Here is a 13,133-nt window from a genome sequence, read left to right as displayed (position 1 = left end):
TATATAATTGCAGTATGCCAAAAAATAGAATAATTTAATTTTTTTAAATCTTAAAATAAAAATAATATTAAAAAATATATTTTAATAATATTTTATTCAACTTTTAATTTTCATTTCGACTCATTTTATATGTGAAAACAAATGTGACATTGAAATAAAGTATTCCTCCAAGATTAGATCCTTTGTCACTTGGACTAATCTTAGAAGTTGGTCGTCTTGTAAAGATGTATTAAAAAGTTTTCGAGTACTTGGAAGGATTTGTATAAAGTCTATGGAAATTAAAGCATTGCATATTCTAATTATTTAAAAAAATACATAATAAAAATGTAACGTGTAAATTAAAAACTATAGAATTATAATGTTGAATACATTAATTTCGATCCTCCGGCAAGCAGGACAGAAGGAGGAGGGGGGGGGGAGGAAAGGAAGCCCAAGTACGACGATGTTTTCCAAGCGCGTTACTTGCGCTCTTTATAAAGTATTAAAAGACAGAGCAATATTAAATGCATGTTGACGCCAAGAGCGCGTCAGCCATGTCTGAGACGAGCGCACGTATGCAGTCGCAGCCTTAAATGCCGACAATTTATTTTTTCCTAAGTAATTCCGTGTCCGTGTCCCATTGTCCACCTCCATGTCTATGTCCTCTTACCGTACCCTGACCCCCACCATTCTCAAAAAAATAATAAAAATATTCACGCGCAACCTCACGCGCCACCTCTTTCCCACCCTCTCGGGCCGGTCCCACCTCGATCAGTTCGTTCCGTCCGGTATAGAAATGCGTGGGAGCATACATACATACGTATGACCCAGAGCTGGTTTCAACTACCATGAACATAAAAACGATCCAGCAAGAAAGCAGAGAGGTGTGGGTTTTTTTTTTAAGTTTTACTGTCTGGTCCTGGTCCTGTTCCTGTTCCTGGTCCATGCATGGGCGGTGAGCAGCGCGTGGGGTTACAGAAAGAAAAAGAAAGAAGAGACGATATATATATTTCGGATTCTCTTGCCCTCCAGTCGAGTCAAGTCCCTTATGCTGCAGACTGTACCACAAACCACTCCCTCTTCTGAATTTCACAGTCCCAGCCACCTCCCTCCACACCCAATCATCTGATTCTTCACTTTTTTACCTTGGTTGAAAATTAAAAGGGAGAATGACAAATTTACTTCCATCACCAAGAAGGTGAAATTCACCGGTTTACCGGGAATAGCGGGTGGAAAAGGGAGGTGGGGTGGGAAAGAGACCCCAATTAGCTGGGTTTCAGAAACCGGAAAAGTATATGAGCGACTTTGAAGGGAGACAGCTCTTTTTGCAGAGTGGGAAATTCATGGCCACATTCTCTTGCCTCCTCTTATCTTTCTCTCTTCGGCTTCGTCTTTCTTTTGGGGGTTTAAGAATATAGTCAAAACCCGGAAACAAAAAAGAGTTATCGTCTTTGGTGGCGGTGGTGGTGATTCTGCTTTCTTCTTGTTTTTTCCTGTTATATAAATAACACATATTATTTTGGAGAAAATTTTAGTGGAATGGAGTTCGAGGATCAAGAGGAGCACGAGGAAGAGATGGAGCTGGCTGGCGCGAGCTACGACTCGCTGGGAAACTCGGGTCGCATAAAAATGCAGAGTTCGGGCGGTGGAGGAGTAGGCGGGCCCGAATTAGCCGTTGCACAGCAGCAGAAGGGGAGACCGAGGTACCGGGAGTGCCTGAAGAATCATGCCGTCGGCATCGGAGGGCACGCGGTCGACGGCTGCTGCGAATTTATGCCTGCCGGAGTGGAAGGAACGCTTGATGCCCTCAAATGCGCCGCCTGCAACTGCCACCGCAACTTCCACCGCAAGGAGACCGATGGACACCCCAGTGCCTCTGTCGGTGTTGCTGACCCGTACCTGCAGGTCCCACACCACCCTCAATTCTCTCCATACTATCGGACCCCGTCGGGGTACCTCCACTTAGCTCCGCAGCAGCACAGGCCGCTGGCGCTGCCGTCGATTTCAGGAGGTCATAGCAGGGAAGACCAGGAGGAGGACGTGTCAAATCCAAGTGGGGGATTAGGTGGGTCGTTGTCGAAGAAGAGGTTTAGGACCAAGTTCACACAGGAGCAAAAGGACAAGATGCTGGGGCTGGCGGAGAGTCTGGGGTGGAGGATTCAGAAGCACGACGAGGCCGTGGTGCAGGAGTTCTGTAACGAGACCGGGGTCAAGCGCCACGTTCTCAAGGTGTGGATGCACAATAACAAGCACACACTTGGTAAGAAGCCCTAGCAACAACCGGAAAAAAAAAACCCAAAGGAAAAAAAAATCTCTTTTGTAGCTAAGCCTAGCATTGAAGGATTTTTACAAAGAAGGGCCTCGTTTTGCTCCTGTCTATTATTAATCCCTCTCTCTTTATCTCTCTAGCTGTGCACTGAAAGAAAGAATGGTGGTACGGGATGATTGGAAGGAAACGGAAGTGGGAAATTGTGTTGCTGACTTTGCTGAGAAATTCGGCTACTTTCTCGGGATTTTAGTTGGTTCTTAGGGTTTCGATTCTCCTTGTCTTGTTTCCTCTCTTTTCGTGGTTACTTTGGGGGGCGGGGGAGGGAGTGTGGATTTGTTATCGATTAAGGTTGTGCTGGTGTTTGAATGGATGTTGTCAAGTTTCAACTTCGATTAGAGTAGACTATTATTGATGGCTAGCTAATTTCTTTTTCATTTCATGAGTGCATGAAAAATCTTTGGTTTATCTACATCTGCTACATGCTGTAATGGCGCTAGTGGTATGAGCTACGGATGCTATAGTAAGATACATGTGGTTTCAATTCAAGTTTCTTTTATTTCCATGCATCTGTACATGAGACTGTAAGGTTTTGTTCATCTTGAGGAATGAGGACTTGCATTGGAGTTAATGTCTGTTTCGTTTATCTTTGAAATAGAGCTTTCATTTGTAAGTTTGTGTGATCTCAGACAGTTGGAAGCCAGCTCTCTCTCTGCCACAAACGTGTGCCAACCTGCATTTTCCGTTACACATTCCGTTCTACGTGTACTCGAGTATGTGCGTAGCATTTACTAACATGTCATTAAATAACCCAGCTTTTCGTTTCAGTTCTGAGAGAGGGAGGGAGAGAGGGAAAGAGAGAAATAAAGGATATGGGGATGTTCGTTAGAAGCATTATTGATGGTATTGAATGAGTGTCTGGCCTTTTCCTTTTTCTTATGCTTTACAACATAGATGCTTCAACTTCCATTCAATGTGGATGCATATGCTTTGGGCTTTTACATCGATGCGTTTCCAGAACCTTTGCTTCCTTTCATTTCTTCTTCTCTTTCTTCTCCTTTTATGCATCTTTTCTTCTGAAGGTACTTTGGCCAACTTTAAATGATCATGGAAGAAGCAAAGGTTGATCACTGTCTCTCATCAGAGACCTCCCTACCTGGTCTGTCCCTGTTGCCCAAGTCTCCACTCTTTCTTGCAAATAATGCATTAACTTTTGCAGTCGTCACTGCACACACTGATCTTTCATTTTCCTGTTTTCCATTTAAGTCTTTAAACATATTACATGGAATCGTGTAGTTTTTATAAATTTTTAATATTTTTCATCTGCTTCATCATATGATCTGCCCCTCCTGCATGTGGTGATGGTCGAACCCAGATGTTTGATCATTGATGGGGTCACCTTGGGAAGGAAGAGCTGATAGGTTTGTTTTATTTCATATTATTTTATTTATTTTTTAATTGCTAATATTACTTGTTCTTCGTTTTTCATCTTGGCAAAGAAAATGTTATAAGCAATATTCTATCATCTCTCTCAAGGAGATTCAACTCCAAGTTCGTGATCGAGAAATTCGATAGATCCTTTTTTTTTTTTTTTTTTTTTATAGAAAAGTCAGGATCCCATGTACAAGAGGGATCCCTACCCCAAATTTTATTAAGAAACCCTCACTTTTGGCGGAGGAATACCTTAGATACAAAACCTCTGAGAAAAAATCACTTCTCTCTAATAACAACCATTCCCAACCTATCCATACGAATCAAACCTCTAAGTCTTACAAACTCAAAATCCAACCCGACAAAATCTGTATTAGCCCCAAACGTCCCCTTCTTCGATAGATCCAATCATCCAAAGCTTCTCAAATTTACTCTTCCTTTTCTTTTTCAATATAGTATGTTTCAAAGGGAACATGTGGGCACTTCAGCAGCAGGAAAGTTTCTTATAAAATATACCAGAGGGGCACACATGCAGACAATGCTTTTATGATCTGTGACTCTTCAAACACTATACCATACTCAAAGGTTCAGCGTACGTTTGGTGTAGGATCCGCCAAGATCCCAAGATTCTCTTACTAATCTAGTTTATCTTCTTCCATAAGGCATGGGTTTATTTCATGCTCATCAGCACCCATTTAATTAATTTGATTTTGGTTCGGTTTCCCCAACTTTTTCTCTTACTCATAACGAAAATTTTCTAATTAAGTTATTTATTCAACAATGGTACTGATCAAGGGGGTAGCTAAGGTCACTCTCCTCGAGTCATGCACGGTTCAGCTTGAATCCTTGATATTGAGGGGGGGGGGACCTGCAGCTGCTTATTTGGGGTACCATAGAGAGAGATGTGCCTGGCTTGGGTTCTTTCACTAGCCAGTTCTATATGCATTCTGATATTTCATTTTCATAGTAAGATGTACTTTTTTTATTAATTGTTTGCTTCCGGAGTCCAAGCTCATCTGCAAGGAAAGCTCTTCAGAAGATGCTTTGCTTCTTTGGGGGCCAGGAATCCCATGCAGTATCGTGAGTTAAAGCTGCCAATAAGAGATGGGGTACTCCAGATTTTTAAATCTTGGTCAAAGGCTTCCTGCATCAGACAGTCAATTTGTATAAACCCATCCTGTTTCTAGCATCTATATGCTTAATCTGATAGACTGACTTCCATACTTAATTTGGCCATTTGAAAAGAGTTCAGAGTAAGGTTTGAAGTTCAAAAGTAAGCCAAAATGATCAATGATCAGTGAAAGGAGGATCAAATACCAGAGAGAGAGAGAGAGAGTATAAAGAGTTGATCGGGTAATTTGCTGACAGTTAGAATAATTCTAGGGTTTAATATTCGATGCATAATCCTCTAAAACCTCCATCATGATCCCATGGCGATACGCGGCAGATCGATCTATGTATATATGGGATAGATATTTTCTTCTTAATTTCCGATCTCTATTTATCGATCTTAATAACTTCCATTCTTCTCTGTGAAAAGCTCTGTAAAAATTCGTTTGGTTTCTGAGAAACCACTGCATGTATGTCCAGGGACATTTGATTAACATTAATCAACTTGAATCAATGCGTCTCTGATAGCCCCTCATCATAACAAAAACAAAAACAGATCATCATGTTTTATGAAATGCGTCATTTCAGTGACTGGACGCATTTTCCATTGTTGAGCATGAGTGATATTTGAGTGTCTCACTTTCGCATCGTCATCATGTATGCATGGATTCCTGATTTGGACACTGAATGCGGGCTGTACACCAAATCCCAAACACTTGGAGCTAGCACTGTTTATTACTATTAATATATATATATATATTATAATACGCTGAACCTAAAATGAAAACTTAGCTGGTCATGATGTTTCTAGCTACATGATAGACAAGAAAAACGACATGCTTGTACGACCAGTCACCAGCGGCTCACAAACCATGGCTAGATTTTAGTCCACTGAATTTCAATTAATCCTGCTGGCCTGCAATCATTTTCCGCAAAACAGCAAATGCTTATTTCGGACATGAAAATGAGCTAGCTTTGCTTTTTTACTGCTGATCAATCTCTCCAAGCTGGTATCCTTCTTCAAATTATGAATGATGATGGGAGCTAATAATTTGAAACCACAAGATCAGAAGGTTAATATATTCTTAATTTCTTGATTAATATCTTGATGTGTAATTGTCTCATATACCCAAAAGTCTCATAAACTGGCAATATTCCTAGATGAGTCAGGGAGCACACATATATATATGACAGTATGCGGGAGAAGCCGAAAGAGGAAGGGTGGGGTGGGGGGCCAGATGATGAGATTCGTTTGGATTATCCGCTTTTTTGAAAGCAAAAACTTGAGGATTGGAAGGAAAAAGTTGGAAAAGGAGATGGCTTTTTGACAGTTGAAAGACTATGACTCTTCAATGGCACGCCAATATTTGTGAATCCGGCCGGAGCTGACTATAACATACATCGTTGTCGTCCCTACTCGATTTAAGGTCTAAAGGGGAGGGGGAGCGATGCAATTAGTGAGCTTTTTGTATGATTCCAATATTTGCAATGCATGGCTGTGTGGATGATGCTGCAGGCCCACGTACACATGGCGCCTTCATGCTGCCTCTCCTCATCAACATCAATTCTTGTCTAACAATTCGACATGTTTTAATTTGTTTGGTGTCGACCCAACTTTAAAAGCAACCCCATATGTTTTAATTGAATCCTCCCTTGGTCGTTCTAAATTCCAGCATACCCTAAACGTAGATATCGGAAAGTACTGCCTGCTGTGTGTTTTGTGGCCTAAGGTGGCAAGAGTTGGTGGATATCTATAAAACATTTATAGACCACGTGCTTCTGCCACGTTCAGTTTTTTGCATTAATGGACATGATTAATCCTCTTAAGATTAATCATTAAATTAATGACTAATTAAATAGCAATTTTGTCTCGGTACAATTTTTAGGGCAAGTTCTCTTTATCAGAATTGTTACTCGTCAGCTTGTGTTTGAACTGATCTACTTCCCTGTCTCTATTTTACATAAATATTTTGCATGTTAAAGTTAACAAAAACTCTATTTGTGATCACTTTTACATATTACTTTATACATTCTACTAATATGATTGGTTTCGTCACTTTTTTTTAATATGAAATAATTGTTTTGGCTATCATATTAGTAGAGTACTGTATAAAGAATACTTAAAAGTGACTGTATGTAACATATCACTCGTTAACAAAACCCAACAATTCTCTTCATATGATCAGTTGTATAATACATTGAACAAAGAGCCCTAATCAGAAAACCTCCATTTTCCCATATGAATTTGCAAGTGGTCGAAGCCGGGACGTTTAATTTCCCACCATCATAAGAATGGACCAAGACCCCATATACATAAGGCACGAGATCCTCAAGCTCTTTGGCAGACAAGGTTAGATCCAAAGCAACACTACTCAGGCGTAGGTCCACTAGTTTCAAATGTTTCATGGATCGAGCCAGGCCTTGGTGAGCCAGCAATGGCCAGCCAATAATAGCTTCTCCAGCTCATCTTTTTGTCTCCCAAACTTTGTATTCACCCCTCATATTATTAGATGTTGGTCAGACTCCAACAACTGCAATCTCTCACTCTTGTCTCCCTTTTGGTTTCCCTTCATGCAGCCTTTTGTTTTCATCAAACTTCTAGAAATTCCTTCACGCCAACTTGCAGGTTATCAATAAGTGTTGGGAAAACAATACAAAGTTGGGTTAATTATAAATTCCATGGGGATTGCTATGCTTCATGATTGTCCCCCATGAATTCTCAATGTTCTCTTAATATTTTCTCCCATCTTCAAGGCAGCCATTACTTTTAAATCTCAAGGAGATAGAGCACTTCTGCCTAATGTGCTAAGATCACAGATTTTATATATATACATATATATATATATATATATATGTGGCCCCACTTTTCAACAATGTATATATCATAGATAAAACTACTCAACTGGAACACCCAAATTAATAACATTCTTTTCATAAAGAACATTCTTTTTCATAATCATCAATATGATTATTACAATTAATACCAGAATAACAACATCGTGCCTTAAAATTAATCACACGTAACAATATTATTTGTATTCTGCTATTATTTTCATATCATAAAAGCAAAAAATATATCAATTTTTCCATCCCAATTCAAGTACTTTGTTATCGACACTCGCACGGACCTTGGGCTGCCCCAAGACAGAAGCAGTGCAAATTCTCCTGGCATTTTTAAGGTCAAGATTCAGATCATAGCAGCAACGGTTGTTGCTTGGTGTTTTAGGCTGATGTAAGCTGCCATGTTTTGATGATCTATCAATGGCAACCGGACCGGCATTGAATCGGAGACTCCTCACCCAATCGAGTTTCTTCCCATTGGAAACAGGCTGAAATGGTTGCATGTTTTCTGATCTAGAAGTACGAGGCCGACCCTTCTCCTGATGATGATCATGAGCTTCTTTCTTGGTCTCTTTTATTTCAATTTTGGTCCCTCCTTCCATTCTTATGCTTATGTTCACTTCAAGAAGTGTTTGGCTATTCTTTCTTTGTTGAGCTTGAAAGGTTTCAAACCCAGGTCCTTCTTTTGCAATCCTTTCCTTTTGCTGCTGATACAGTCGGTGCAATCTGAGAGCATGATGGTATATTCCATCTTTGATTTCTTCTTCCAAATCTCTTTCTATCTCCATCTCTAGCTCACTGCGAATCTTTAGCTCCTCTTCTGACATGGCAGTCCTCAGGCCTTTCATTTCCAGGACATTAGTCGTCCTTGAATGGCTAGTTTCTTTAAAATCAATCTGTATATATACCTCAGTCAACACTAGGAATGTTAAAGTTATCATATATCAATCAGTAATTTAAGACAAAAAAATAAAAACTAATCTTTAATTTACCAATGGTCCATGCCATGCATTGCTATGAGAATTCAAATCTGACTCCTCCCCGAATGGCAGAACAGACAAATCTGCAAAACCCATGAAGGATATTATTGTTGCCAGTAAATGATCTTGAAGAAAAGGAAAATAAACTGATATATAATAGCCATGAAAATAAACTTATAAAACCAAGTATATCTGCTTTGTTATCGGCCATGTTCTAGCATATGCTTTCAGCTGTGAAGGAAATTCAACCCCCTTAAATCCTAGTAGAATGATTTGGACTGCTGGGAATGGGACCTGTGGCAGGGTTGGAACGAAGTAGACAATAGAGGATGTTTTAGGGAAACAATGACCGTTATTAGAGACGTTTTTTCAGTTGGCTTATTCAAATTCAGGCGCTTAATGTCTCTGCCCGGCATGGGAGTTAATTAATTCGGGTGTGTATTATTTTCAAAAAAGTAAATAGTGCTTTACGTGGAAGGAAGAAGGGTTTGGGTTGCCCTTAAAGCACAATCAAAATAGGGTACCATACCCACATGTTTGATGTGCGTATGGATAGTTACACTTCCATTAATGGGCTAACGAGGTTTGTTGAAGACCACTACATGTTTCGATTATTTTGGGCTTTTCTTGGCCCATGCTCAGCTAATGCTTAGAACATCAATTTTTTTTTTTTTTTTTTGAGAATGTCATATTTTAATGAGTAATTTTATGTATAACCATGAGATGCATAAATATCGCGTAATCGTTTTAAAAAATAGTAGAATTTACTATTAATTTTTTTTTTCATATAAATCTCATGTTTTATTCACTTTTTTCAAAACGATTACGTAGCAATTGGTTCAACTAATGAACATTCACTTTCATATGATTTACGTAACAAAATGGTTTAAACTTTAAGGCGGATCAAAATCCATTAATATCTTTGTTTGCACTTTAAGGTTTAGAGTAGAAGAGAGATAAATATATCAAATAACTCTTACAATATTTATTATTCTTCATCATGATTTTTTTTTTTTTTAAATCTTTGACCACATCAATTAATATGACATGTTTTAAATAATTTCTTCTATCATAGATTTAAATGGGAAAATAATTTAAAATATGCTAGAGAATATTGACAAATCCATAATAAAAAATATGATTTCCTAGCTAGTCCGAAAATTTAATATATATATATATATATATATATATATATATATATATATATATATAAACTTATTATTCCCAATTGTTTAAAGTTGAGTTATTAAAGTCAACTAGTTTTTTAAGTTAGAGATAGTGAGCAGTTCAAAAGTTCAACCACACTATATATACTCACAATAATAAATTAATGTTGATAACATAATGAACTTAAAAACAGACATTATTTATTAATCTCTTTCAAAAAAGTGATATATATATATATATTTATATATATATATATATATATATATAGCTGGTTCACTTTGACGATGTCAATGATAATATTGCAAGAGAATTTTTATTCTCATTGGCGTAGCTAAAATTACAAGTTTTTTTTTTTCCCGAGAACCTTTTTTTAGCTAAATAAAAGGAATAAAGCGGATGAGTTGAATGCACACTTCTTCACATGTAAAGATGAAATTGAGTAAGGAGTTAGCAGTACTACTCATGTAGTTCCTTCTTGTTGAGAGAACTATGACAATGTGGCATGACTCTTTTTAATGTCTTAATTTGCACAACAAGCTGGAATGGAGGAAAAAATTATCTCCGACCTATGATGTTGATTCGGATGTCGATATGGTGTTCTTCGCATTCATCTATAAAATAAATAATAAATAAGCAAATAAAAATAAATAAAAAGAGACACAGAAATTTATGTGGTTTGGCATAAAAGACTACATCTACAGGTTGTTTTGGGGTGAAATCCATTATGATTGGTGATTTTACAATATCTCATGGCCTCACATATCACTCAATATAATGGTGTTAGGGACCTCGATCTAGTCCCTAAACATTAAGGTCCACGAGCTCACCTTGTTGTGATGATGACTGATTGTACCTAGTCAACTTGCTTGGCTTTGAACTTGTGTGGCAATGGAGGGTTCTTAGGTTGATGAAGGTTTAGTGTTTGAGTGATGGAAGTAATGACGACGACGACGACGATGATATAATAGGGTCATCTAAGTGATGATTTGGTGTGTTTGATACAATGTGAAATGTCTTGATGGTTGCCCTTGATGTTGGCACCACTTGAATGATACTTAGGGTTGGTATGGTGAAGTGTAGCTAGGGTTTTGGATGGTGGCTAAGGGGGATTACGAAATTGGGAAGTGATAGACTATGGTTGGAGTCTAGGATGGGTTGCTAGGATTTGGATGGTATTTGAAATAGTCTATGATTGTTTCTAGAGTTTAGGGATTGGCTAAAGTAAGATGATGAAGTAGGATTTGGATATGAAAAGAGGATGAAGATCTTTGGTTAACTTGAGTAATCTTAGGGAATGAGTGATTTTATGAATCAGGTGGTTTGAGAGATTGAGTGATTTGAGGAATTGAATGATTTGAAAGAGGGAGTGATTTTAGGTATTGGATTTAGAATATGAGATGGGGATTCCTAGGATCAAGGGATGTGATTGGGATGAGTTAACTTTCCTAAAATTAAGGAAGTTGCCGAGTGGGACTCTTAAGAGGAAACTAGGTTTAGTTGGATGGTGGAAGGCTTGTTGGAAAACTAGATCTAGGGTTCTATGGCTTTATGGAAGTGATGTGATATGGACTTGGATCTTATGGAGACTAAATATGTGTTTGGTAAGTGAGAAAATGTATGGAATGTGTATGGAATGAATATGAAATTATAGCTCTAGACTATGACACATGAGAATTATAGATCTATGAATGTAGAAATGTGTTAGGCGTGATTTATGATTGGGAGATGAGAATTTGGCCTTGAAAATATGGAGGCTTAGGATATGTTTGATATGTGAGAAAATGCAAGAAAGAATATGAACAAATTAGAAAAATATAAGAACATAAAAGTATTTTCGGATTTTTGAATAGAGAATGAAAATATGCAAAAGATTGATAAATAGATCATATAAAGATTGAATGGAAAATAAACAAGAGATTAATAAAATGAATCACCACTTATTCACGAATTACAAGATGATGAAACAAAGATAGATAAATGGACAACACCTATTAACGAATTGCAATGTGCTAATCCTCTCATTGGGATTCACGAATTGCATTCAAAAGAGCCTAAGTGTACAAGTACCGAAAGTGTTCACAAGAACAAACCAAACTGTACCACAAAGGAAAAAAAATGTTAAAAGATGAAAATGAAATGACTAAGAGTCCTATTTATAAAGATTACAAAGTGGAAACTTCCAAAAGGTCCATTGGAAAATAATTAAGTAAAAATAATTAAAAATAAACGACAGCAATAAAATAGACTTGCACGGGCCATGGTGACCTTTGACATGCAATGGCCTATAGATGGCCTAGTGTGAATCATGGCCCACGGTTGGGCTGGTCTAGCTTATGGCTGCTAGTGGATTAGGCATGGTGTCGTGCATGGCTTGCTAACAGGCATGGTATGGTGCCATGCATTGGTCTGCTGGTGGGCACGACATGGTGCCATGTGCTGATGCTACATGGCCCAGGCAAGGGTTTGGGCGTTAGCCTAGCGTGCGACGCAGGGCCATGCGCATGCCTAGCCTTGCGTTGGGCTGTGCACGGTCACTAACCTTATTGGACGCCTCGTGCATGTCAAGGCATGACTATAGTGGTGTCAGGGCATCAGCCATGAGCCCATCAAAGTTTGTAATGGCATAGTTGGTGGCTTGGCCATAGCCCACAAAGTATGGGGTTTTGACAAATGGATTCTAGGCGTCAAGAAGTAATAGAGAACTTGTAGAGAGATCTAGTAGAGGTGCTATGTACAATAGAGTTTTTAGTCAGGCTTCATTCTAACTTGTGTATTATATATAAATTCAAAAACTTTATTTAATAATTTTAAATAAAGCCTAATTTTATTGAAAGTTTTGAAAAATATTTAATATAATAATTTATATTTTATTATATTATTACTCTAAATGACTTATTTAAATTGTCTTCAATTGGTCTGCCGTAATAGGACTTTTCGTTGTCTCGACTTGTCATAACCGGATAAGTGTATTTTATTTTATTTTATATATTTTTTTAATCATTATAAACATTTTTAGTTTGTTTATGATGATTTTATAAATATGCATTCTGTAGAGAGAAATAATTTTAAAGAACACATGAGAATTACTTTGTTTTCACACCTGATCAGCTTAGAATAGAGGGTTACAACTTACGTTGTGTCCCTTATATATCTTTTGTCCAACACATGAAAGCATCGCTTTTATCCCATGTTCATGTCTTTTCTAGTGTGGCTGCAGCCAATGCCACTTCATTCATTACTTTTAACATAGTTACCCTATTATTGTTTTGACTTTCAGTTAGTTTTTTAAATACTCTCACATGACATCACTTTTGTCCCTTCCTTTCGAAATTGGCGCTGAATAAATACACACATTGAAC

At 37.9% G+C, this 13,133-nt stretch overlaps 2 protein-coding genes across 6 annotated transcripts; one reads left to right on the top strand and one right to left on the bottom strand.

Annotated features, from left to right (window-relative positions):
* The first annotated feature begins 837 nt into the window (after window positions 1–837).
* Window positions 838–4,404, top strand: LOC122308602 (zinc-finger homeodomain protein 2-like). 4 transcript variants are annotated; one of them, XM_043121923.1, is made up of 5 exons: window positions 846–2,239; window positions 2,935–3,018; window positions 3,328–3,404; window positions 3,621–3,666; window positions 4,133–4,404. In XM_043121923.1, exons 1-3 carry the CDS (start codon window positions 1,519–1,521, stop codon window positions 3,348–3,350), a joined length of 828 nt encoding a protein of 275 aa, XP_042977857.1. In that variant the 5' UTR covers window positions 846–1,518; the 3' UTR covers window positions 3,351–3,404; window positions 3,621–3,666; window positions 4,133–4,404. The 4 variants fall into 4 exon arrangements, with proteins under 4 accessions (XP_042977856.1, XP_042977857.1, XP_042977858.1 ...); XM_043121924.1 differs by lacking the exon at window positions 2,935–3,018 and having other exon boundaries at window positions 854–2,239; XM_043121922.1 differs by lacking the exons at window positions 3,328–3,404; window positions 3,621–3,666; window positions 4,133–4,404 and having other exon boundaries at window positions 838–2,239; window positions 2,935–3,177.
* A 3,351-nt stretch (window positions 4,405–7,755) lies between these two features.
* LOC122301667 lies at window positions 7,756–9,038 on the bottom strand. 2 transcript variants are annotated; one of them, XM_043113069.1, is made up of 3 exons: window positions 8,791–9,038; window positions 8,620–8,690; window positions 7,756–8,546 (listed from the first exon to the last, which is right to left on the bottom strand). In XM_043113069.1, the coding sequence occupies exons 2-3, from the start codon at window positions 8,633–8,635 to the stop codon at window positions 7,864–7,866; spliced, it is 699 nt and encodes a 232-aa protein (XP_042969003.1). In that variant the 5' UTR covers window positions 8,636–8,690; window positions 8,791–9,038; the 3' UTR covers window positions 7,756–7,863. The 2 variants fall into 2 exon arrangements, with proteins under 2 accessions (XP_042969003.1, XP_042968997.1); XM_043113063.1 differs by having other exon boundaries at window positions 7,756–8,523; window positions 8,791–9,036.
* Between the last annotated feature and the right edge of the window lie 4,095 nt (window positions 9,039–13,133).

Source organism: Carya illinoinensis, chromosome 1 (assembly GCF_018687715.1).
Source record: "Carya illinoinensis cultivar Pawnee chromosome 1, C.illinoinensisPawnee_v1, whole genome shotgun sequence".
Taxonomy (NCBI): domain Eukaryota; kingdom Viridiplantae; phylum Streptophyta; class Magnoliopsida; order Fagales; family Juglandaceae; genus Carya; species Carya illinoinensis.
This window is presented reverse-complemented; position numbering and strand designations above follow the sequence as displayed.